The following is a 27,762-nucleotide window of genomic DNA, read 5'->3' on the forward strand; positions in this document are numbered from 1 at the left end:
TGTCAGAGGGTGGAGATGGATGGCAGGAGAGAGATCACTTGATCATTGCCTGTTAGGTTCACTCCCTCTGGGGCACCTGGCATTGGCCACTGTCAGTAGACAGCATACTGGGCTAGATGAACCTTTGGTCTGACCCAGTACGGCCGTTCTTATGTTCTTGTGTTCTTATGGCCTGATCTACACCTAAAAGTTAGGTCAACATAGCTATAGTGCTCAGGGGTGTGAAAAATTCACATTCCTGAGCATTATAGTTAAGCCGACCACACCCCCAGTATAGACACAACTAGGTCTATGGAAGAATTCTTCCATCAGCCTAGCTAGAGCTGCCTGGGGAGATGTGACAGATATGGCAATTTCCTTTAATATCTTTGGGAGATCTTACTGTATTCATGTTGTGTATCATTGTGGGCCAGGGCTTGTATGTAATTCTATGTGGGAGGGTAACAACAGCAGGAACTAAGTGGGGATGATTAATAAAATTCACTCAGGTTGTAACACCTCCAGAGAGGTGTCACCTGCTGATGGGGGGCTGCATATACTGTGTCCAGCTGGATTCTGTAAAGAACCAAGAGACAAAGAAAGGACTTTGGTATAAATAGCCTGAGTTTAAACTGACTCAGAGCCTTCGTTCTAATCCAGCAAATGGATAGGACCTTCTGTCCAAGGGGAAGGACCCAATCCTTAGGGAAGGGTTGGAAGGACTGATACCAACCAGCATCTTTGTGGAGAAGAGGGAAGGGAGTGATCTGTGGTAAGCTTATTAGCATGCGTATATGTTTTTTATTATTGTCTTTAATATATTGTCTCTGTAATGTTTCTACCTTAAGAATAAATGTGCTTTTGTAGAAAGAGTTGTGTGGTAACTTAAAAACAATGAATAATTACCCTGTTCTTAGCTTTCAAAGAGAAAGCAAAGCGGAGACACTAGCCTGCTTATAAAGTTGGACTTTTCCGTGGAATTCACAGTGTAGGCAGGAAACTTGCTGGCTGGAAATACCCTGGTCAGGAGGGAGAGAGATGAAGGTATCCGTCTAAGATGAGAGGCAACGGTAGAGCCAGAAGCTTATGAGTTGGTAACCTTGCCGGGCCATGAGGAGGGAATATGGTTGCAGTTGCCCTGAACTGTGACAACCTACAATGTTGGAAAAACCCTTTCTGTCACTATAGGAGGCGTCTAAATTACAGCACCACAGCAGGATAGCTGCAGCACAGAAGCTGTGCCTCTGTAGTGCCCATAGTGTAGACATGGCCTAAGAACGTCTGTGTTTATTAAAACATTGCAATGTTTATTATTCAGTGTTGTAAAAATTTCATTTTTAAAAAACAGAAAGACCCAAAACCTCAACAACAAAAAATTGCACCCCAACTCAATATGTTTTTTGTTGTTTTTTGGAATGTCTCTCTCTCTAAGAAGTATGAACGTAATTGAAAGTTTATTTAATATTCAATTTTTGTCTTCAAATGAAAGCTTCTTAACAGTCAAAAGGGTGAAAACAGATTTTTGTTAAGCAGATATTAACCTCTCTATGGTTGGATAGAAAAAAGCGATATACTGTGCCTAGCAGATTGCGGATTCAGTTACATTCTTATTGGTTAAAGAACTGCAAAACTTTTTGTTTCGGAGAGAGTGTGTGCCTTTTTAATGTTTGTGGCACATCTATACTTATACAGTGAATCAGAGAGTACGTGTGTTATATTTAATTTCAGAATCAGTCTTATAGTTGGATGATTTGGAAAAGGAGGATTGATGACCCAGCATCATCAAGCATATTTGATGGAAAATGGAATGTCTTGCTGTTTCAAAAGTAATCAGTTTATATTTTTAATTGCTAGATTTTGACATTAAAAAAAAAAACCTACCACCGACGACAAACAAATTGTTCTATTGATCTGAAGAACATTTCATATTATTTTAATTCCAAATGATTTGCACTTGTAACAAGTTTGAACCTACCTGGTATCTATTTTGAGCTCAAGTTAGTTTGAAATAACTATGCAGAGAATAGCACAGCAACCAGCTCTATTTAGGAGGGTGCTTTTGAATATATAAAGTGCTTGGTTTTCCTGAGGTATACAAATAAAATCTTTTATGCTCTAACTCTAAAATGATATATGATTATTGTAAATTAACTGTTCTATTTTTCATATTTTTATACTCAACTTTCATTATAGTATTGCTTTAGCTACAATACAAGACTACCTCTGATTAGTCTTTCACCTGAGCTCTCAATATATTGAAACCTGTTATTAACTTCTCTTTAAAAATCAAAAGTTGGCTCATAGATGAAGAGGTTGCAGTACAGCTAAATTACTGATTTTTATTTTTAATATTTCTTTTACCTCCCAGAACAAAATATTTAATTTTATTTTCTTTGTTTATGAATGTTGGGCAAATACGCAGAGATAAGTATGCACAGATTTCTTAGAGTAATTAATTAGAAAAGAAATCACACTGATTTACATTTGAAATGCATATGCATATACTACTGTAGCTAAACTTGCCATTGTTTACTGGTCATGATTGGCTTCTCCAGGGTCTGTGTGATATTTTGTAGTTTTAATTATTTTGTTTAAAGGTTCTTACTCAAATGAGAGAGAGATTATATTTGCATATTGTTTAGAAAAAGAGAGGGGGGGGGGGGAAATTCCTTGATCTCTCAGTAAATATTTCCCCTAAACTTTCATATTACTGTTTTGATTGTTCATCAAATTCTCAATACAATTTCACCAAATGTCTAAGAAAAATAACAGGTATCAAGGAATCTAATGCCCTCTTTCTCTGCTGCCAGAAATCCCTGAAGCAGGAAATGCTAGATATATAATAAACAGTTGGTTTAGAAAATAAAGAGCCAACTCCAGAATAGTGTTGGGAATGCAAAGATACTGATGAGTCACCAGCACAAGTCCAGAGCTGCTATTCTCCTCTGGCTACAGATTTCCACAAAAATGTTCATGAACACTCTCCGCTGTGTGCAGGTAGAACCTTTAAGCACTTGATGCGATTCACAGTGAATTTACATCTCACCATGATACTGGTACCAAATTAGTGGATGATGCAGAAAGTAGGAGATGTAATATATTTTTATTTTTAACAAAGCATTTGATACTGTTTCTCAAAATAGTAAGTGAAAAATAAATACACATTTCATTGGAAAAGAATATTAATGTGTACAAAAAAACTAGCAAAAAGACAATGATGTCAGGACAATGACAGCCAGCAGTGTATGAAAGGTACATAGAATGGTACCACTAGAGATTGGATTTGATCCAGTTTTAATTTCTTTATTCATAAGACTGAAAAGGGAGCACATGAATTATATTTACCTATGATTTTAAAGTGAGTAAATGTTTCAAATCCACATGCAATCAGTGAAATAATACCAAGGGCCATATGTCATTTAAAAACATGAAGAGAAAGAAACAAAATGAGATTTAATTTGAACAATGTAAGGTAATATATCTGAGATAAACCCAGAAATGGGTAAAGTTGTAGAAGACCAAAGGGTGAGAGTTTATGACAAGAAGCAAGGCTTTTCAATATTATTATGGCTACAGAAAGGGTCAGAATAATTTTGTGCTACATCTGCAGTGTGATCATTTTGCAATTACAGGGTAATACTCCCTTCTTATACATGCTTGGGGTATGCATTCATTTCTGGGCACAAGTTTACTAGAAACATATTGCCAAATTGAGGGAAGTTAAGAGGAGAGCAATAAAAATGATGAGGTCTCGAGGAATTTTCTTTTATGAGGAAAAATGTATACATCTTGGTTAAGTTATGATTGACCACACAGGGCAGTTGGGAAGAAATGTGATGAAGTGTACAAATGTATGAAGAGGTAGTAAAACCAAGAAAGTAGAGAGATTTTTAGCCAAAGTAGGGAAAAGTTAGAACAAATTTATGCTGAATAGCAGGGAAAATGTTCCTAACAGAAATGGATTAGTCTACGGAAGTCTCCCAGTGGAAATGGTGGTAGTGCCATCACTACAGACTAGATTGGATAAAGCATTTGAAAATTTATTATAGTGAACAATCCTTCCTTGGCAGGGAGATGGATGCCAAAAACACTTGGGTGCTGTAAAAACCTGGTTGGTGACTCAGTAAACAACACTTTTCCGTTTGAATTGGCTCCAAACTAGTGTCTCTGAATGGTCCTACATGATGCTATACTGCTGGAAGTATTGTTACAGGTGACATTTAAAATCCAGGTCTTCGTCACTAGGGATCATTAAAAATTCCAAGAAACTTAAAAAACAAAACAAAACCCAAGAGTAGAACCGTTACTTCCAACTCAGGTAATTGCATTCTACCTATCTAATATTCCCTTTGCAGTTTCTGGGTATGAAATTCTGTGCATCTCTAGTATAGTTTGGTTGTTGTCTTTCATCATGCAAAGTGGCTACGTTTCAGTGGTGAATGAAATAAGCAATCTGTTATCTGTAAAGCCCTTTAAAGACTCTGTGGGAACTAAGGTGGTCTATAAGTGTAAGATAGTATTAATATAGAATTACATGCACTTGGTTCTGTCACCCTGAAAGTAATTGCTATAATATAACCTGTTCTTTAGAAGTCACAAACATCCATAGAGTTATAACTTCCTGTATATGATTAGCTGTTCCAGTTAACATAAGGAATGTTTTATGATAGAATTAATGTTTTAGCAGACAAAAGACAAAGTTTGAGAAGTTTTAAGCACCTGCAACTCCCAACTAATTAAATAGATTACTACATACTGTCCCTGAGTAACATAAATAAAAAGAGCTCATGGAACCTAATTATTTTTTATTTGGATTCTGAAAACTGTGTGTGTATGTATTATGCATAATGTAAATATTCATTAAAGCATTCTTGAAAAACTGATTATGCTGGAAGAATTACATATGGTTCGTACAGATAGTAAAATTGAATCTTTTGATACAGATTTAAAATAGAGCAGCCATTGACAATGTGGAATCAGAAAGTAAAAACATTTCCTTCAGCTTTATGCTTTGGAAAAGTTTTAAACATTAAATAAAAAGGATATAGCAGACTCCAAAAAAGGTAACTGGGGGAAAAATCATGCCAATTGTTGCCTCTGCTAAGAGGTATGACATCTCTTAAATATTTTTAAGACACTCTCAAGTGCAATAATTTTACTCTCAAGAGGTTTGAATTTTTCCATAGCAGAATATACATATTTTATCAAAGCATGGTGGCTGGTTAAAATGTCAGCATGGTTCAAGAGAGGTGTTTGTCTCATGACTTTCACTACACCTGCTCTGCATCCACTGGGACTCCCCCACATTAAGGGAATTCCAGGATACAGCCAAATTCCATTCCTGTAGTGCCAGGAACACTGACAGGAACACTGCTGTGAATTCTGGTCCTTTCTGTTTTCTTCCTCTTCCATGCAACAAACTAATTGGTTTACTCTGCTATACATGCCACATACCATTTGCTTCATTTTGTGTATTTCCCCCTCCCCCTTGATACTTCTTTTATCTCCCCATGTTCTTTTCTTCTTCATACCAGTTTGGCAGTAGTCTAGTGCGTGTTTAATTTCTAGTTAGTTATTTCAGAGTAATTTGTTGATAAGTTTAAAACAACCAACCAACAAACAAAAGTTGGCACTTGTGCCCAGTAAATATTTGTGTGTGTATGTGTAGATTTTGTATATATAACTCAGAGTATATATCAAACCAAATAGACCTAGTTCCATATTAGAATTCAGTATCAGGGATGAAAAGCACAGAAATTATTGCTCTAGAATTAGACAGAAAAGGTTGGTGGCCTTTTATTAGACCAATTTCTGTTGGAGAGAGAGACAAAATAATATCCTAGAACCAACAGTGCTACAATGACACAGCATGCTCTAGAATTAATATATGGAGATATACCTATCTCATAGAGCTGGAAGAGACCCTGAAAGGTCATTAAGTCCAGTCCTCTGCTTTCACTAGCAGGACTAAGTACTGATTTTGTCCCGGATCCTTAAGTGGCCCCCTGAAGAATTGAACTCACAGCCCTGGGTTTAGCAGGCCAATGCTCAAACCACTGAGCTATCCGTCCCCCTGAAAAGTAACGTCAGGACTCCAGAAAGACACATTTTTAAGATCTTGGTAAGTAGTTTATCACCTGACCAGGGACTTAAACCCTGGACCGGCAGATTAGAAGTCTGAGGCTCTACCAACTGAGCTAGCCAGGTTCAAATTCGTATGTAGTGGAAAAGCCAAATGTTCAAGTTAAAATATATTTAATTTCAAAATTGTTTTCATGCTCTCAGTCTGCTAGTGAATGCTGCTGCTGCTTATCTATTATTGGAAATACATTTTGTGGACTAGATGAGATGGCCAATGTGAGTCACGTGGGGATCAAAGGTTTTCATTAGGCAGCCAGTTACTGGTGGGCTAAAATTTTCTTATATGCTGCCTGTTTAAACTGTGAGAAATGAGTCAAAATTCAGTTTCCTAGTGTCCACATCAACCACAAAGATTACTGAACTGGTGTTTAATATCTCGTTCTGAGATAGTATTTCCCATCTTTAAAGAACTTTCCAAAAATTTAAAATCACAAGATTCCTGTGAAGTAAGTTAGTACTACCCTCAGAAAAGGAAACTGAGACAAAGAGGGAAGGGAAATGACTTCCCCAGATATATGAATAAAGTTGGAGACAGAGAACTTCAGTGTTTCTGTCATTCTAGTTCTATGCTCAGACCACATCTTTCCCTAAAGGGTTGAATAAACATTTTACTCTCTCACACCTACAACTGATCAGTTTAGGTCAGGACAGAGGCATACTGGAGAGGTGGTATGAGAGGAACTTTGCATTGCTATTCTCTGTGTTCTGTAGCTAAATGCAGGATTTCCATCTCTCGCTTTATCATCCTGGCAAATTTCCCATTTATTGTCATTTTAATTAATATTTTTGTTAATTTTCACACTCATTTTGACTGTTTTTCCCCCTTTGACATTGTAATCAGACATTTGTGACATTATTAGAGTAATTTTTTTTGGATCCTCTTTGTTTAATATATTTGAGAGCTAGGTGGCAAAGAAGGTATTTCACATGCAGAGACTTACATCTCTCAGATATCACAAATTAAAATGGGATTGCTATTCAAGTTTAAATGTTATTCAACGTTTGCCAGTTGCCACACAAAAAAACAATCCCCATTGGTTCCAATATTGCAAAACTAACTTCTGAATAGTAGAGTGGCGACTTTTGGAAGAGCAGGGGTATGGCAGGTCAGTACTGAACTGCACTGAAAGATCTGTGTAAGGTTTGGAGAACATGCAAAAGCACCCACAAGTGCTACAATGTGTTTGGCCCTCATCAGAAATAACACTTCTTTTGATAGTGTTCTGCAGTGCCAACTCTAAGTTCACTTGCATTTTATTGCTCCAAGGTTTAATTTTGGCCTCTGGAGTCTCAAAAATTCCAGTTGTCTACGAGCATATTTCTGTCCTTAAGGCATATGCCACTGACTGGCATTGAATTTCTGTTTTTAAAAAAATGAAAAAGGGAACCCCCCCCCCCACACACACACACAGAAACACCCTTTCTGTAGAGTCTAAAATCCTAGATCAAATACAATAGCCTAGAATATTGCATCTCATTTACAACTTTACTTTTATTGCTCCCACCCACCCTTTTTTTGTTATTTTTTTGTTTTTTGCCATGCAGTCATTTGCTATCATGCTTTCATGCTCCAGATAGTAAGTCTAGCCTATTATTTACTTGACAAGTGGCTACATCTGGCAGCTGTCCTCCTCTTCTTCCCTCTCTTCCTCCAGAGACAGAGTATGTCACCTCTGTGAGAAGACTAGTTGCCATTGGCCTAAAGCCTAGGGTCATGAATTAATTTAAAACTGTTGATATTTGATTACCTTGATGATCAAATAATTTGCTCTTCCTAATAAATTGCAAAAGTAAAAAAGTGAGACAAGGTTAAAAGTTACAACCATCTAATAATGACCATTTAAAATTTTCATGTTGTAAATAGCTATAGAATCTTTGTTTCACTGCAATCTAATTAAACGCTGTTCGGTAAAACACAATAGTACATATTTTAGCTTCAAGGCAAAGCCTAATGTGAGAAATGAAAATTTTACTAATTGAGAATTTTTTTTTCATTATGAAGTATCTTTTTTTGTGTGCTAGATGGCTGTGATAATTTCACCTGTTTCATTACAAATGGTTTTGCTCTATTCAGCAATTACAGCAAATAGCAATCATAACACAAAACTTCAAATTACTTTGAAAGAAAGTAATGCATTTTATGGTTGCAGTATTCCGCTCTAGAAACAATGTTGCCAGATGATATTTGAAACAGAATATTGTACCAGAAGAAAGTCTATGTTGAGTTCAATATGGGCCTGATCCAAAACCCAATGAGATCAGTAGAAGTCCTCCTGTTGACTTGGGTGAGCTTGGGAAAGGCGTCCAAATCGCTCGGTGAGGCAAAATAAAGCTTAATTCTGCCATCAAATATATATTTTCAACTTGTAGCAATGGTACTGAGCACTTTATGTTTGTATCTGAGTTCAGAATTGGCCCTGTACGGTTTAGTGTGAGTGGATGCTATGAAAATCTCTCTCTAATCAGTTTACAGAGATTTAAAGCATTGTTGTCTATACTGGGCAAAATTATGCCTCCATCTGTAATGGAGAGATACTAGAAGGACAGGAGGGTATGAGGAACCCTATCTTTCCCTTACATGCCTGTGTGCGGGAGGCAAATTGCACACCCAAAGAAGTTGAGGGTGCCTCTGATGCTGCTAGGATCAGTGCTAGTGGCCTAATGATGAGGTGGCTGGATGCATTATACCTAGAGACCTTTTTGTTCTGTGACACAATGTGACAAAGTTCCAGGGCAACAATCCTTAAATTCCATTGACAATGTTAATTTATTCTTTTGTTTCCTTCCTAGCCTCCAGCTCCCAATCAAAGTCTCACAACTCTGGCTCATAATTGAAAATACTCATTTGATGTAAATTTTGTCAATAATTATTTTCAAGGATTTTATTTTTCACTGTGCTTTCCAGAGGGGCCAGCTTCACTCCATGGCCTTGTCTCCTGGGCTGTTATCCAGGAAGCCTAGCTCAAAACCTCCTTCCCCACCACCATCTGCACTAGGGAAAGTGGGGTGCTTCTAGCTAGCTTCAACAATGCATCTCCCGGGCTCCTCAGACCATTTGTGCTGCTCTATTCTTTAGGAACCACAGCTCATTAGCTGGTCTGTGGCTGCAAACTAGACTTCAGTTCAGAGCCCCCAAAACCCTGCTACTTGTTGCCATAGAACAGTGCAGAGAGCATTCTCTGGAATCCAATCATCTCCCTCTTGTGTGGAAAGCCGGAGAGCAAGAAGTAGCTGAAGCTAGATTCTTGTAGATCCGAAAGACACAAAAACAAAATGTTGGGCAGCAGGCTGTAGTGAAATAGCAAATTCATGGCAAAAATGCTGAATTCCCTGGCACCTTGGAAAAACATCAAATTCCATGGCCATGGACAGAGGCAGATTAAGGTTTCCTGGGGCCCTGGGCCAGAGCAACTAAGAACTGAATTCATTGGCTGTGCAGTTGCAAAATATACAGGGCCCTGCTTCAGTCTCTGGAAAGCATAATGCTTCCTGAATATTTGGGGAAGTAGTCTGAGAAGCCCCCTTCTGTGATACAGATGTATGAAAGGTGTATAATAGAATCATAGAAGATTAGGATTGGAAGAGACCTCAGAGGTCATCTAGTCCAACCCCCTGCTGAAAGCAGGACCAACCCAAACTAAATCATCCCAGCCAGGGCTCTGTCAAGCCAGGCCTATTGACTTATATCCAGCTTCTTGTCCACTGTAATCCTGAGGTCCTTTTCTGCAGAACTGCCGCTTAGCCAGTCGCTCCCCAGCCTATAGCAGTGCATGGGTTTCTTCCATCCTAAGTGCAGGATCCTGAACTTGTCCTTGCTGAACCTCATCAGATTTCTTTTGGCCCAATCCTCCCATTTGTCTAGGTCACTCTGGACCCTATCCCTACACTCCAGTGTATCTACCTCCACCCCCAGCTTAGTGTCATCCGTGAACTTGCTGAGGGTGCAGAACTCATCCCTCTCTTTTTCCATTCTGGAACCCAATCCACTAGGGACCGAAGGACCCAGTCTGAGTCTGTGAAAATGGCTACCTCCTGAATGGTGGGGATATTTTCCAGTGCTACAATTTCAGCTTCTTGGGCAGAATATGGTGTACACTGTCCCCTCAGCACCTCGCCTGTAGGCACTTTTACAGCAGCGAAGCCCACATGCGGATGGCCATTTTCGTAAAAACAAGAGCCGTCCACAAACCAAACAACATCTGCTATTCCCAGCATCTCACTGAGCATGGCCCCTCCCTCGAAGAGTGACAGCTCCCGAGGCAGTGGCTCAGGTAATGGGCATTCGTGTTCTTCCCTCTCTATCAGGAGGCCGTAAGGTATTGGGGACAGTAGTGGGTTTTTTTCCATATCTACATTTTTGTTTAACAAAGCAAGGGTCCATTTTGCCAATCGAGGGCTAGATACATGGCCATTGTTGATTTTACCAGTGAGTACATACTTCGCTGGGGAATGGGTTGTTTTTAGTAACACCGGGGACAAACCCACCAGGTATTCCCAATGCTATAGTTCCCAAATGAGTGCCAAGACCTCCTTTTCACACGCGGTGAATCCCTTGTCTATCTCACTCAGGGTCTTGGAGGCATAAGCTACAGGTTGGAGACCTGTCCCATGGTTCTGGCTTAGCACTGCTCCCATTCCCTTGTCTGTAGTTGCTAGTTGTAATACAAATGGTTCTCCACCCGGGGATATGATAGGACTGGGGCTTGGGCCAAGGCGTGTTTTAACTGGACCACGGCTTCCTGCTGCTGTGGGCCCCAGGTCCATTCTGTCCCTTTCTTTAACAATTCATGCAGCGGGGCTGCTTTTTCTGAAAACCCTTCTATAAAATCTCAGGAAAAGTTAACCATGCCAAGGAAGGATCTCGAGTGGTTATGTCTGTCTGGGCTGGGAGTTTGAGAATCAACTCAACCCTCTGTTGATCAGGAGAGCACCCTTCTTGTCCCAGGGTTACCCCAAGATAGTGTACCTGCTGGGAGCACAGTTCTTTGGGCCTACTTTAAACCCTGTTTCCTGGCTTTTTTGCAGCACTCTGTACTACACCTTTAAATTTTCCTCCTGGATCTGCGTACAGACCAGGACATTGTCCACATAAAAAATCACACTATCCCTTTCAGGCATTCCCTCCCACATTTTTGCTACATGGGCATGGCAGATAACAGGTGCGTTATTCCATCCCATGGGGACCCAGGCAAAACACAACTGTTTTTCCTGAAAGGTGAAAGCAGATTTATAGTAACTGTCCCGGTGTAAGGGGATAGCAAAGAAAGCATTAGCCAAATCTAAAACTGAAAACCACTGGGCCCCTCCTAGAATGGAAGCCATTATCTCCTGATATTTAGCCACTACGGGGGCCATAGGTGGAGTCACCCGGTTAAGGGGGCGAAAATCCACTACAAGCATCCATGTTTTGCCATCACTCTTAAGGACTGGCCATAGGGCAGCTGGGCTGTTCCACTAAAACTCCTTGGCTTAAAAGCCCATCAGTTGTTTCCTTTAGGCTGGCTTCTGCCTCCTTTAGATATTGATACTGCTTCTGGGGTGGAGGATCAGGGCCTGTGACTAGGATTTCTGCATCAATTTTACCACATTCTATTTTATTCTTGGCTCACACCTCCCGGTATTTCTCTGCAATTGCCAAAACTGCTGGGGGTCAAGGAGGCCATTCCAGTTCCTCAGATGACTTAAGGATTGCTATTCGATAGCTGGCTGAAATCTCCACAGGCTCCCATGGGGTGCCAGGAGGCATTTCCCACAAAACCCTGTTAGCACAATCAACCATCACTCTCAATTCCCTCAGAGCATCTATTCCTAGAATACCTTCTCCCCCCAAATCCATCAAGCCAAATTGCCCTTGGCTCTTCTTTGTCTCCACACTATATGGGATTTTTTTTTACAGAAGGGGACGATGCTTTGTGCCTCATTAAATCCCTGTAAGGTTTTGACTCCAGTCGGAGGTCCAAACAGGTGCTTATTTTGGGTACTAATTAGGGAGTAGGTGGCACCTGTGTCCACTAGTAAATTCTCTCCAAACACCCCTCCTGCAAACTTCACATAAACCGTGAACCTCCCCCACTCATCGGTGTTTAAGTGTGCCACAATTGGGGGATCCTGGGGCACTCAGCCTCCCTATAGGGCAGCAATTGGTGGTGCACTGGCGCTTTTTCCTCGATGCTCGGCCAGTTCATGTTCTGCCAATTTCGCTAGAAGTTCAACAGTAGACAGCCGGTCTATCATTTCCTTTTGCTCATATTTTAAAAGTCACTTCCAAATTTCCCCATGCCAGGGGTCGGGGGTTCTGCCTCGACCCTTATGGGGTCTGTCTCCATTTTCTTTTCCCTGCATGCTTCTTGGAGGGGCTATAGCAGCCACCTTATCAGGTTTCCTTATCAGGGTGCATATCCTTTTGGACCTCATAGGTTTGCTTTGCTCTATCCTCAATATCTCTTGTTCGAACTGCTGCCAGAGCCATACCCACTAAGGCCATACAAATTAAAGGGAGAAATCCTTGGATTAAAGCTTGTTTGAAAGGGAGGGTTGCAAAGTCTGGGTTAATGACATTTGTCAGCCCAGAATATCTCCATGCCAATTTCTTTCTGGCTACATAACTTTATACTCTCTTCCCTGCCTGTTGCTTCTCCTGGCGAAATATATCTGTGGGGCTTTCTCCCAGGAAGAGGGTGTGTATTACTTCCCTCTGCACATTTATATGCTACTCTATATCATCTGCTCCGGGGGAGTCCTCTGGATATCATAAGGGAGCCCTGCAAAATCCTCGGGGGACATACACTCCCTGCATATAGCTGCCACATCCGCTGGAGTGAATCCAGCCATGCCAGATACTTTTACCATCCACCCCAAGGCTGTGTTCCTATTCAGCGGGCCAACTGATTTCCCTACTGCCCTAACCTGGTCAGGGGTAAAGCGTCTAGTCTCCACCTGCTCTTCTGTTCTTCTCTGAACTCCCTGAGGTCCCATTTTTGTGACTATGGGGGCCATTGGAGGAGACCTTTGCAGCTCTTCCAGTGATTCCTGTAGGGGACTATATGGAGATTGCCCGATGGGATCCAGGGTGAACTCACCAGGGTCCGTCAGCTCATAATTGCAATAAGGGGGGGGATACATTGGGATCCTCCTCTGATTCTATGTCTTCCTCCCAGCTACAATTCCCTCTGATTGCTGCCACGATCCCCCTTTGCTCTCCTAACTGAGCCTTGAGGGCACAAATCTGTCTCCGGCATTTCCCGTGATCTGCCTGTGTTCTGCTTTGTGAATCCTTCAAAAGGGCTCTGACTGCAGCTTTGCTCTCCGTGGTCTGCTGTTTGAACTCAGACACTTCCCCCTGCAACTTACTACTGACCCACTCACTGTCACATACCTGCTTCTGCATTCCTACAATCTGTGTTGCTTGTGTCAGAGACATAGCTCTGAGAGCATCAGATTCTGCCTTCAAATTAATCACTTCACTTTATATTTCAGCTCTGATTCTTTCCAATTCCTACACCTGGTCTTTTAACCAATCTATCTCCTGATCCAGTGTTGTCGCAATCATCCACAATCCCCGCAAAGCAGCCTTTTTCTTTGCCCTAACATTCGGAGCTTCCCACGTTCCTGCACTAACCCAGATATCCCATTGCTTGTGGAGCTGCAGGAAGACTCTGGGGCCAGTGAAGGCACCGGGCTTCCGGGGTCCATTACCCCCATACTCTTGTACAACATCTGTCAAGCTGTTTCCCCATCATCTTCAACTGTTCATTCTTTCCAGTTGTTTCCCTGTCTCTGGACATAATTTTTGCACTTGAGCAGGCAATCAGCCTGAGTTCTGAGTTCTGAGTCCCAGTAACAGAATGTATCCGTAGATTAACTCATGAACTGCGACACGGGAACTTGTAGGGAGTGATCCCACCCTGCCGTCTTTTACCTCCTATTGCAATGGACAAACTATAAACTGTACCATCCGTCTCCTTCCTCTCTACCACTCCTCACTGGGGCCTCCAAATTCTGTTACCCGGGGTTCTTTCAACCCAAAGCTCTCAGTAACTTTTACTCTGCTTGAGGTGGTGTCAGGAAATAAATCAGGGGAGACATGGCCGTCCAACTGATAGATGGCTGGCACAAAGAGGACAACACAAGAGTGCTTTCACTTAAAGCTAAACTTTACTTAGTCTCAAGCACTTACACACGTCCGCAACAGGTTAGTAAAACACCCCCAAGCCTTGATAATTACCAAAGCTGAGTGTGGCTCTTGAGTGACACAGCAGCAGGCTTCCGGTGGCCAAATCTTCCATCTGTCAGTGGGGATCACAAGATGTATCCAAAGGGAGAGTCCAAAAGAGTCCAACTACCTCAAACTTTCCCCCCTTATTTATACATTAGTAATAGAATGACAAGTCCCTTAAAGAAAACTTGTTAAGTAAGCAATTTCAATGGTCAAGCAAGAGGTTCCTTCTGATTATTGATTAACCAGGTGTGGGTTTTTCCAGAGTTTGCAGTCTTGAGGCCCCAATAGACATTGCTGGGGCACATCCTGCTCTTCTAAAATGCATGCATCAGCAACTTCAACACAATTCTTATCAGGAAGAACGTGGGGTCAAGCTGCCCTTTTTGTGGCACCCAAAACCCCTTCTCCTCCTGCCTTGGTCAAGCTGCATGGCCACTTTACAGCCTGATGACTTGGCTGCTTTTAGCAATAAGCCATAGTGGTTTCAGGCACTTTACTGGTTTGCCAAAATCTCCCTGCACAATAGTCCATTGATCCATTCCATACTTTTTTAACTTGCTGGCAAGAATACTGTGGGATACCATATAAAAAGCTTTGCTAAAGTCAAGATATATCACATCCACCACTTTCCCCATTTTCACAGCCAGTTATCTCATCATAGAAAGCAATCAGGTTGGTCAGGCATGACTTGCCCTTGGTGAATCCATGTTGACTGTTCCTAATCACCTTCCTCTCCTCCAAGTGCTTCAAAATAGATCCTTTGAGGATCTGCTTCATGATTTTTCCAGGGACTGAGGTGATTTTCCCCCAGATTCACCTCCTTCCCTTTTTTAAAAGATGGGCACTATATTTGCCTTTTTCCAATTGTCCGGGACCTTCTTCGATCACCACAAGTTTTCAAAGATGGTCAGCGTGTAGCCAGTGATACTCTCAAGAAAGGCACTTGCAGGCTTCCTGGAAAGCCAACTGTCCATTCAATATTCAAACTTGATTAAAGGAAGTGTGGGAAAGGGGGAGGAGGAAATAGAGTTTCCTCCAGAACTCAATGCAGAGAGCCTACTCCCCTCCTTTGCTTGGCAAAAAAGCACTTTTTTTCACCTTCCCCTCTTATTTGGTTGGTGCAGCAAGAGCCCTCGCTCCTGTTTCAAAGTACTTTAACCACTTCATTCACCCATGCGTACCTATGGAGTGGTGCACCTTCTTCTGGTCTCCAGTCAGCTCAACTTCACAGAAGGTATAACTGATCTCCATATTCATACTTGTCTATGTTCAGAACACACTGCTGTTTGGACACTAAGCAGAATTGACAAATTAATAAAGTCTTCCCTATGGTGGCTGGGCTTATGCTGGTTTCTTACTCATAACAGCAGCCGAGACTCAGTCTATTGCAGGATACTTGAGGTGTATAGAGGCAGCAGTTCTACCAGGTGGGCCAAAAGAGAATCTGCTTATCTTGTTTTAGCTGGAAATTGCATATTGTACATAACTTGTGAATGTATATTATATAAATAACTAAAAGTATGATTTAATATTTGACTATATAGAACTTAGTAATACATTCTGATGTTCCCCTTTTCACTATATATATTTTTTACAACCAAAATCACTGCCATTCCACTTCCTGAAAATGCATTAAGAACATTTATAATGCAAACTGTTACCCATCCAATATTTCAAACAGAAGCCACTGCTTTTTGTTATCTAAATGCATTGAGATGACTTTCAAAATAAAATATCTAGCACTTAATTGCAGATGCAGAGTTTTAAATACCCCATTCATTATTATTACTACCACTTGCTTGAATAAAATTCTACCAATACCTTAAATTTGTAGGTAAACAAAGAAACAACACTTCAGCTTACAAATGCCAGTATAAAGCATTTTTAAACTATGCTGTCAGGAGGCAATTAAAATGCATACTGGTTATTCATAATTATTTGGTAACATCAGTATATAATACTGCTTTATGTTAAGATTTTTCCTATTCCAGATGGGCACTCCATATTTTAGAAAAAGAGTGGTTTCTTGGTAGTTATTACTTGCTCAATTATTTTGTCCAGGAATGGGAACTTGGAGATCAGACAGTAACTGGGGAGATCATCAGGGGGAATCTAATGTTGTTTTGCTTGAGGATTGAGTGGATGGTTGTAATTTTCAAGGAGTTTGACAAGTGTGCTTTTCTGAAAGAGACATTTATAATTTACATTAGTAGGGGACGCAGCTGTTCTTCCCTGGCTTTCACCATCCAGGAGATGCATGGTCTTTTATAGGTAGTGGCTATAATATTTTTCAGAGCTTCTTGAACTCTGGAGAGTGTGGTGGAGTCAAACTCTGGGACATGGCAAGCTGGATTGTGCAGGCTGGTCATGAGTGAGGCTTTTTAATCCATTAGTTCCTTTTACATCTAGGTGTGGGTTATTCCTCCCTCTCCTTCTCAAAGTGTTTCACAGAGGGAGATTCAGAGGGATGGACCAGGAAGTATGGGTTGATTAGCTGGCTCTCTATGTGTACTAGTTCTGCTGGCTGTAATTCTGCTGCATTGGAGGTGTAAAAAGGCTGTAAGAAGTTTTTATGCTCTTGGTGGATGGATTTAGATTTTGTGTGTGTATGCACATGCACCACTGTGTACTAGTTGCATCTGCTTGGATTCATCTGTGAACCACAGCGATCTTCTCAGTCACTGGTGGAGAACAGTTGGCTTGAGGCCAAAGTGCTGGTGGTAGGGGGCATCATGTGGTTGTACTTTTGTACCAACCTGTCAGCAACTTGGCTTTATAATTGGGTGTGTGTACTACTGGGATAATCCTGATGCTTATTTTTAAGCATTTTTTCTTATGTTTATTGATTTACATTTTCACAGCTGTGCAAAATTATGAGATCTACGTACAATTTCCACAGTTGTGGGAAATTATTGGAGGGATCAGACAAAGTTAAAAGCTCTATAACCATTAAAACACAAATTGACAACATTACATGTCAAAATATACAAAGTAAATATCCTTAAATCTAACCCTAATAATTTCTCAAGTGGCATTTTTCTTATTTTGCCTATTTGTACATTTTGATTACTATTGATGGAAATATTTTTGTCAGTTTGTGTGTATACAGCGAAATAGATATTTATGATAAAAATCTAATCCTTTCAAGCCTACATATATATCAGCTCCTGATGAACATAGTAACCTAAATTCCTATAAAAGAAACCAATTTACTACACCAAGTTCAACTTAAAAATATTATAAATTATATATGGTCATAGCAAAACTGGATGTGCATTGTGCTACAGCGATGGAAGGAAGGTTAATTTCACTAGTGTTGCTAGCTTGGTTGGAAAGTAGAATTTTCTTATACTGTTGAATTTTATACACCTCTGTGACAGGGCACCATCAGCAGTGCCCTGATCACTGTCAGGCCCAGCTGGAGGCAGTTAATTATGTTGGGGGGTTATGAGCACCTGGGTTGTAATCACTGGGCTAATGAGGTAATTGGGAGGATATAAGCAAGGGGTAGGTCTGAAGGGAAGCTCAGAGGGTGAGTCTGGGCTGAGGAGTGAAGTGACATAGACGTTTCTCCTTGCATTACACTGCTACTTTGTAAGAAAAGAATAATGCACACCTTGGTGAAAGGATAACAACCTGATGTGCATTTGTGAATGTGAGACCACGTCAACTGGCCAGGCAGTGGAGTATATCAGGTAGTACATAGGCACCAGCTGACTACCTCAGACTCCATTTTGAAGCAGTCTGAGGTTCTCTGTCATAAGTTTTAGTCTTTATTCCCCTCATGTAATGGGAATACTTCATTTGCTGTAAATGAATACAGTGTTGACTTATAAAAACTTCATGGCTATACTGTATAGTTTTATCATTCCCTGTCTCTTGTTATACTAGGAATTTCAATTCAACTCTCAAACTCAGTTCCCCTGTTGGTACCTTTTCACTGCTGACTGATCTGTGTTTCTTCCACTGATGATACAAATGAGTTATTTAGGTGGCAATTATAAGTTTTCTTTCTACCAGTTCTCAGACTTACACCTTATCATATAAAAAGAATACTCTGTTTTTCTTACCTCCCCCCACAGTAAAACAGTGATGCAGCTGTCTTGACATGTGAAGGAAAAAAATCCATGCTAGAAGCTTGAAATCAGTTGAACACATTTTTCTGGGTGCTATGAATTAAAGAGAGAAGAAATTACACTAAAAATTTAACTGAAGGGTTTAAAATAAGAGGTTCGTTCTCATAGATTGGAATAATTTTGGAGATTTTTCCAAAACATTCTAGATAGAAGTCCAAGCTTCCAAGAGACTGATATTCATTTTTGGAATTTCTGTATTCTTATTTTGCTTAATGTAAACTCTTAAATCTGTCAAGTTCTAAATTATTTGTCATATAAGATATATATTTTTAAATAACAATTGTTTGGAGGAATTTGTGTTAAAGGGTGTGAAACTGGCACTTTATTGTTGAGTCTCTTTTTCCTGGAAAGGAAAACACCATCCCTTTCGCTCATCCATCAGGAAGCATATCTGGTTAAAAAGTCCTTCTCACCATAAATAAATTGTGACATAGTTTCAAATAGCTTTCATTTCTTTGCTTTTTCTGACTTTCTTGCTGGCAGTAACCATCATGCTGAAAAGTGAAAAAGTATGGGAAAACAGAGACACTAAACCAATTTCTATCCTGCTTTAATAATAGTTTTTGCAATTGGAAAGAATGTATTATTAATGCTAGTTGCAACTCCACAGTTAAGGCAGAGTTGTGTTTTGCACTTAACTTTGAACTCAGGCAACCTCTTGGTTACGTATAAGAAATGTCAGTATACCTTCCCAAAAAATAACTTTGAATTAAAAATGGATCCTTTAAGAAATTTGGTACTAGGTTTTAAACTTTTTGTTTTTTTGGTCTCACATGATGTTAGTAACAACAGAAGTAGACTATGCAAAGTTCTCATGTAGGTAAGATTTGAATACATTTGCTCGTGTGATTATAATTATGGGTCACTTTTGGCTGACTTTCTTTATAACTGAAAGTTTCTCCTTCAGCACAGACTAGCACGTAATCTTCTCCTTCAGAAAGTTACAAAGACTTGCCCTCTTCCAAAATTATTGCATTCTCCCATTGCTCTCAATTGAACTGAGGCTGCCTTTAGCAAAGATGGCCAACTGTCTCAAGTCACCTATTCACAGTGCTCTTCTCCTGATAGCATGGGGGGCACCACTGAGGGCAGTCTAGCTGTAGGCAGTGGCTGTTTTAAAAGAGTGGACAGCCTGTGATTTCTGTCCCATTGAGAATGGTAGGAGATGGTGGCCATTTTGAGAGTGCAATTCTTCATGTGTTTATCTAAAAAAGATTTTATTCTTTTCAGTTATGAAAAATAACAGCACCAGTGATCATACTCCCAAATTCATACATTCAACAGCTCTCCATTGAACCAGACTTACTTGACAGACAGAGATGGAGGGAAAGGGACAATGTGTGTGTAGGGGAGGTGCATGTGGGGGACGAGAGAGGGGTGTGCACACACATGCATATTTTGAGAGTTATATGAATCATAGAATATCAGGGTTGAAAGGGACCTCAGGAGGTCATTTAGTCCAGCCCCCGCTCAAAGCAGGACTAATCCTCAATGGAAGGAAGGAGGGAGATGGAAAACTGTTGTTTGCATCCAGTAGCTTGTAGAGGGTGCAGGAGGAATTTATGGAGATGGTTCATCCAGGTTGATGAGAAGGACAGAAGAAAGGGGAAAACTTTGCATACACTGGCTGGTTTGTGGTGCTGCAGAGTGGTGTGAAGCAGCCAGAGATTATTTGTGAATCTATCATAAAAGTGTGTGTGTGTGTGTGTGTATGTATGTATATAATTTTTGTTTCACGTTTTAAATTGATATTACATTAAAATAACTCATTAGAAATTTCATATGGTAATATTTCACTTTGGATTTCTTGTTTAGTATGTGGAATTTTTAACTTTTGTTATAAAAACAAATACATTCCCAGGCAAAGCTATAAGGTAGAAATTAAATTTGAGATATGTATCAGTAATTTAAGGATAAAATACATTACAGGGATATTGTAAACACTCTGAAGGTGACTTTTTGAAAAGTGTGTTTTTTAAAAATATTTTAAATTTAATCTGGGACTACAAATACTAAAATACCTTAATTATAATCATATGGCTATTACATGACATCACTACAGGATAGAGTTAAGATTGTTTATGTGCTCTACTATGTATGGCCTTGCACTTCAATAGGCTTGGATTTCTTTTCAACTTAACTTTCTGATTTTCCTAAGTTTGTAAATCTTGGTTTGAGGATAACTGCTCCCCTGTGATGTATTTTACCTTATAATACTGCTAAAAACTCAGAGTACTGGTAGGTAAAGTCCCACAGGATGAAAATCTAAGGGAAAAGGAGTTCAGGAGGGCTTACACTTTGTCAGAAACCATATTAAAAGCAGAACAGCAAACGACCCCAATATGAAGAAAAGATAGAAAGAAATTGTAAGAGGCCAATATATGGCACTGACACAGTCCAACATGACATTCTTAAAGGCAAACTAGGGAAATGTGGCCAAGATTAAATTACTATAACCATACTCAGAGTTGTTATCAATGGTTTGCTGTCAAACTGGAAGAACGTATCTAGTGGGTCCTGCAGGGTCTGTCTTGAGTCCAATACTATTCAATATTTTCATTAATGAATTGGACAATGAAGTGGAAAAGAGGGCTTATAAAATTTGCAGATGACACCAAGATGAGAGGCGTTGCAAGCACTTTGGAGTACAGGATCAGAATTCAAAGTGTCCTTGACAAATTAGAGAATTTGTCTGAAATCAAATAGATGAAATTCAATAAAGACAAGTGTAAAATGCTACACTTAGGAAGGAAAGATCACATGTGCAAAAACAACCTGAGGAATAACTGTAGTTATGGGGAATGACAGTAGTACTGCTGAAAGGGATTTGGAATTTTGGTGGATCACAGACTGAATATAAGCCAACAGTATGATGCAGTTGCAAAGAGGGAGAATATAATTCTGGGGTGTATTAACAGGAGTGTTTTATATAAGACACAGGAGGTATCAGTCTCTACCCGGCTCTGGTGAGGCCTCCGCTGGAATACTATGTCCAGTTCTAGTGTCACGTTTTAAGAAATATGTGGACAAATTGGAGAGAGTCCAGAGAAGACCAGCAAAAATGATAATAGGTTTAGGAAACCTGATGTTTGAGAAAAGGTTAAAAAACTGGTCATGTTTAATTTTGAGAAAAGAAGCCTGCTAAGCCTTCAAATACATTAAGGGTTGTTATAAAGAGAGTGGTGATTGATTGTTCTCCATGTCCACCGAAGGCAGGACAAGAAGTAATGGGCTTAATTTGAAGCAAGGGAGATTTAGGTTAGATAGTATGAAAAGCTTTCCAGCTGGAAGGTTAGTTAAGCTCTGAAATTGGCTTCCAAAGGAGATTACAGAATCCCCATCATTGGAGAGTTTTAAAAACAGGTTGGACAAGTGTGTCAGGGATGCTCTGGGTATCTTGGTCCTGCTTCAGTACAGGGGGCTGTAATTGATGACCTCTAGAGGTCCCTTCCAGCTCTACATTTCTATGATTCTATGTAGTCTCAGTCTTATCTCCATCTTAATATCGTTTTTGTATTGAAATGGAAACACAGGAATGGAAATGATTGAGGTACACCATATCCAGTTATCTTGAACTGTAAGGAAGCCTTTCTTCTGAGATATTTCCATTTTATCCTGGAAGGCAATCCCTATTCATTCCACTAGAAAAGGACAAAATTCCCACCAAGGTTTCTACCAATATGCCAGCCATCACTTTAACAGAGACTTCCCAAGATTCCCACTAAAAGAAGGAATCCCACACATTTGGCCAATTTCTATTATTTGCGCTCTCTGTTCTCCTATATTGACAATGGTCCTATGCCCTGCTCTTCCCCTCTGAGCTGCTTGGAGTCACTATCTTGATTGTTGTTGTGGTTGGGGTCAGCTGACACTTCCTCCTCCCAGCACCTGATGTGGACATACTACATACTACTTGTATTTTAACCTGAGCTGCCTGTTGGTCATGTGTCTGAGTGCACAGGGGGAGAGTCAACTCAAAGGGGGGCAACAGATTCTGAAGATGTCCCAGAAATAGATACCAGCTGGGAGATTTAGTCTCTGTTGAGGGGATGGAATCGTTGCGTGGGCAGACGCCTATTCACAGGCTTCTATTCCTCTAGGCCAGGGATTCTCAAACTTCATTGCACCACGACCTCTTTCTGACAACAAAAATTACTTCACAACCCCAGGAGGGGGGACCGAAGCCTGAGCCCGTCCCTGCCCTGGGGTGGAGAGAAGCAAAGCCTGAGCCCCACTGCTCTGCGGAGGGTGGCCAAAGCTGAAGCTCAAGGGCTTCAGCCCCATGCAGGAGGCCTGCAACCTAAACCCTGCAGCCCAGGCTGAAGCCCTCCGGCTTTGGCTTCGACCCTGGGCAGTGGGGCTTGGGCTTCAGCCCTGGGCCCCAGCAAGTCTAAGCCAGCCCTGTCGACCACATTCAAAGGTCCCCGTTTGGGTTCCCCACCCACAGTTTGAGAACCACTGCTCTAGGCAACTGAATTTCTGGATACTTATCAAACTTATCAAAAACTGAACGTTTGAAGTTCTCCCATCACTAGTGCTTTTTTGTGGTTGTCTTTCCCCCCCCACACACACACACACACACTAGTGTTTTTTGCAGTGCTGAGGCTGCTTTTGGGGCAGATCCTGCAAACACTTGCATGTATGAGTAACTTCGTTCATGTGAGCAATCCATTAACTTCAGTGAGACTACATGTTTGTGTTTGCAGCATGGGGGCGTTTGTGTGCATTTTGGGTATCTTTGCATCATTGTGACAAAAATCAGTGAATAATGATGCAATATCACAATCCCAATAAACATTTGCTTATGTCTTCTGGTTGGGGACATGTAAAATTGATTAATAGAATATTTAGGCCTGTGCAATTCCCTTCATAACCATACACATCTCCTTCCGACCTCTCTTGGAAATCTGAATCTCTATTAATATTGTAATCATTACTGCTGCTGGTGCACCGATATGCCAGACCTCTACTCTAAAGTATTATTTGGGCCATTGGGGAGGGCAGTCCACTAGAGAATTAGGGCTCCTCAAGCTTAATGCCTGGGAGGTACCCTCTCCAGTCTACTCTTTGCTAAACACAAATAGGACACTGCAGATTTCCAGGCCAGCATCAGTACTTGTTATGTCTCATTGGACTGTCTCTGCACTGGTTCCCTGCCCAGTTTCTGCTGCTTTCCTACAAGCTTTACACAGACCTGACTCCAGTGGTAACATCTGCCAGGCATAGCCTGTTCCATGTGTGGTTCCCCCAGCGCCAGCTCTGCATGTGGTTCCCCATCAGGTTTCCCTGCTGCTCCCAATTTGCCACATGGACTTGGTTTTCTCAGAGCAAGGTTAGTCCCTGGATCAAGGTCTTTCTGACTCCTCTCCCTATTGCCAAGGGAGAGGGAACTTGTCCACAACTCTGAAGCATTCATCCCAATAGTCATTTAAGACATTCATGTTTGAACATGGAAGTGAGCAGTATTAGGTTACAGGGGGCAGTGTGATGCATCTGTTAAGGGTGATTCTGTTACTGTTGAGGTGTTTAAATGGCCAGGAGGAAAAGGTTCTGTGGTGCTTGATGAGGAGCAGGTCACAGAGGCACGGTGTCTTCTAGGTGGAGGAGTCTGGTGGCTGCAGGCAGTATGTGGAGTGCTATTTTAGTCCCATCATAAGCTAGAGCCTCAAGACCTAGCAGCTAAAGTGTTTACAGAACTTGCCTGGCTGTTGGGACACAAAGAACAAGATGCTTTAGGACAAAAGTTTGTGACCACAGATGGCTCGAGACCCCAGTTAAGCAGATTTACTTGATGATTTTTAAACCATTGTATAAATTGGAGGAAGACTAAAGACATCATTTTCAAATTTTGAAGCTTAAAAGCAGTTATTTAAGTCCACACATAGACACCTCACTAGATGGTCTGACTTCAAAGATGTTCAGGTGCTTACAGCTCCTATTGAGTTTGATGGGAGTTGCTGGCATTCATCACATTTTGAAAAAAATCAGGCCTTTTACTTAGGTCTGTGTGTGTGTGTGTGTGTGTGTGTATAGTAGTTGTTGCAGCTAGCGCCCTCAGCCATGACTGGGGCCCCATTGTGCTAGGGACAGTGCATACGCAGTCCGAGACAGCCTCTACCCTGAAAACCTTACAGTCTAAAGCAAACAAACATTGGAAGAGGGGACGCATTATTGTCCTCATTTTCCAGATGAGGAAGTGGTGAGATTGTGACATGTCCAAAGTTCATAGGAAATCTTTGGCACAGGTGGGAATTGAACCTAATTTTCCTGAATCCCAAATCTAGTTCCTTGACCACAAATACATAGTTCCTCCCAAAATAGTCCCCACTGGATATAAGGGCCTAATTTTAGGGATCCAATTTAGTAAACTTTGCCTTTAGATTTTTTTCAGTTTCTGAAACTTGGGCTTTCATCTCATTTGTGACAAAAGGAGCAGATCCTATTGCTTATTGGCACCTTGCAGGACTGGGTTAAAAATCATCATTATTTGAGTCAGAAGAGAGTTTAGAACTGCAAATTAAAACTCCAGACTTATTTTCAGATACATTTAATTCTATTTATCATGAGTGGTGTTTCTTTTCTGATTAATTTTGAAGAAATATGTAAATTTTTGCTTTTAAAGAATTACTGTTAATGTCAAATAATCTGTATATTTTCCTCCACTTAGTTATGCATTATATTTGTGTTAAAAAGCGATGATTTTTTATTTTTATAACAATAAAGATTGCATTTGAAATATAGTTACCTATGACACAGTGTTCCCCTAATAACACTAGTGTGGTGTTTTTTGTTTTGTTTTGTTTATTTTTTACTGTAGGCTGGAGGAAGAAAAGAATATTTTATCAGAATTGCAAGAAGATTTAAATGAATTCATTTTATGGTTAGAGGAAGCAGACAGCATTGTTGGTATTCCTCTTGAACCGGGAAATGAACAACAGTTAAAAGACTCTCTTGAAAAAGTGAAGGTAACATAAATTCTTATATTTAATGTCTTCTTAGTTTGTCATATCTGCATAAACAAATTTAATTGTTGTTCTTAATCCAGATTGATTTCTGTCAAACACTATCATTCCACAATTTACTAGATAATCCAAAAAATAGGAAGTCCTGTGTTTGAAAGCCCAGGAAATATTTGAAATACCAGAATATATTGCCTGCATTAAAATTAGACTAGAAAAAGTAATTGAAAATATAGAGTTGTAAAAGAGAGACCTTTTGTCATCCCTAACTAGTGTGTGTTTCGCGGGAAATGGGACAGAGAAGAAAACCTAATGCTTAATATTCAGCTCTTTAATGTAATTAAGAAATGTCTCCTTTCTTGGCTTAACCATTTTAGCAGCAAGATATTTCCTTGTGGCGGGCTGAAAGAAGTCCCCAAAAGAGTGTTTAAAAATATAAAATAAAAAAAACCCCAAAGTAGGCAATTTTGATAAGAAAAATTAAGTTTAAATGAAAGGTCATGGGGGCCCCAGAGATTCCAGGTGCCAGTAGAATATGTGAAAACTGCCTCCCTATTATCGCCAGACATAGCCAAATGTGAGAACCTCCAGGCTTCCCAAACACTCATGTAATTCTATTATCATATATGGCTAGTCACCTGTTGAGATCTGAATTAGTTAATGACCTATTGTGTCCTAATTATGATCTTACACCAATGTAAACAGAACAGGCTGTAACTGCCCTTCGTTTGTACAGTTTGTTTCTCCCTATTGTTATTTGAACTGCTTGATCTGTTTGGCTTTTAAAACTAAACCAGCCTCAATAACTACAATTTTAAAACAAGTTTGATTGTAAAGCACCCTGAAACTGTTGGAGGGGGGACTGTTTCATATACGCCTTATTTTTTTTTCTGCAATAAGTTAGTTTACCTTTACTTTGCTGACTGATCTCCAGCTACTTTCTGTGTATTTTAAATCGTCTATGTGATCTCTCCTTCTAAAATACTTCTACTGCCCTTTTAGTCCACAGAGGTTTAACTCTTCCTCTTCCTAATGAAAAGTATCCTCTCATTATTAGTCACATAATGTAATATTAGCCTTCCTATGACCATTCCTATAAACCAGATTGTCTTATTGGTATCTGTGGAGGTTGCATGTAGGGCTAAATGGACTTCATCCTGACTGACTGAATGTCAGTGAGTCAGAGGAAGAATTTTGAAGAGGCTTTTCATATCTTTCATCTGCCTTTGTTTAAGTTATCCCTTCTAGAGCCAGGTAGACTTCCAGCACTCACAAACCTAGTTTTTAACCCTGTGAGTCTGTAATATCAGAAATGTGAAATCTAGGAACAAAGCAAATAAAATATATTTGTGCATTTATTTATTTATATGTACAGAGCATTAAATGTCCATGGCGCTTTAAACAATCCCTGTCCTCTGGAGCTTACAATCTAAATGAAATGCTACCTACATTAGAAAGTGTTTGTTTTGTTTTGTTTTGTTTTTTGCTGCGCAGCTCCTCTGAGCTTTCATATGTATGTGTAGAGCTTTGGAGGTCTCAGGTCCAAATGTACTAATGTCAGTAGCTGGTAGCTGCATTTTGGATAGCAGGTGGGGGAGAAAAGGGCATATATGGATGAGGATTCTCTCTTCTCAATATGTATTAATGTGGGCAGGGGAGAAGTATGTTAATGTGGGAGGGAACCCCTCCCCCAATAACCCCTAAAGGATGGGTGGTTCAAAGTCAAACCTACTGGTGATGATATTTTTTTCCTTAATAGTTCAGGCTTTTAAGCCATGCTGTGAGCCACCTCTTTTCTTTTTGATCCATCCAAGGGAAGTTACCCCAAACCCAGTGATATAGTAACTATTAAAGATTCCCTTGTGGCTCAGCTCAGATTTTGATAATTTTTAAAAATGATGGCTGCAGAAGCTTTCACTTTCTATTCTATAACACTTTGGTTACTTTATATGTTAAGCTATATTAACACTATAAATTTGCAATAATTGCATACAGGAAGGAGAATAGATTCAGATTATGGAGACACGATAGGCAGGACACTCCTAAACATTACCAGTAGCCCTCTGATTTGCAGTGTTTATGAATATATTATCAACATTATTGCTTATGGGGTTGGACCAAAGTGCTTAGCACTGCACAGAACATGGAAGAGACATGGAACCTGCTCTAAAGGGCTTACAGTTCACACAAACAAAAGGCAGCAATTAGTAAAGCACCAGGTGACCAGAAAGAAAGATTAATCACACAGCAGAGAAGAACTTTTATTTTATTTCCCTCTGGGAAGCTTGTTTTCCTTCCTTTTTGGTCTCCTCAGAGAGACACTCTTTCC

At 40.3% G+C, this 27,762-nt stretch overlaps 1 protein-coding gene and 1 non-coding gene across 31 annotated transcripts in view; one reads left to right on the forward strand and one right to left on the reverse strand.

Moving 5' to 3' along the window:
* The window catches only part of DMD (dystrophin), a 2,010,563-nt gene that overhangs the window by 1,308,957 nt on the left and 673,844 nt on the right, over positions 1 to 27,762 (forward strand). For 29 of the 30 annotated variants that reach the window (XM_065590838.1, XM_065590858.1, XM_065590878.1 and 26 more), the window contains one exon: positions 25,292 to 25,439. In XM_065590838.1, coding sequence (XP_065446910.1) covers positions 25,292 to 25,439 — 148 coding nt within the window. Of the gene's footprint in view, positions 1 to 17,871; positions 18,034 to 25,291; positions 25,440 to 27,762 lie in introns of those variants that run through there. The other variant, XM_065590935.1, reaches the window with a different exon arrangement.
* On the reverse strand, positions 6,114 to 6,186 carry TRNAR-UCU (transfer RNA arginine (anticodon UCU)). The gene has a single exon. It is a non-coding gene; the product is annotated as a tRNA-Arg (tRNA).

Source organism: Chrysemys picta, chromosome 1 (genome assembly GCF_011386835.1).
Source record: "Chrysemys picta bellii isolate R12L10 chromosome 1, ASM1138683v2, whole genome shotgun sequence".
Lineage (NCBI taxonomy): Eukaryota > Metazoa > Chordata > Testudines > Emydidae > Chrysemys > Chrysemys picta.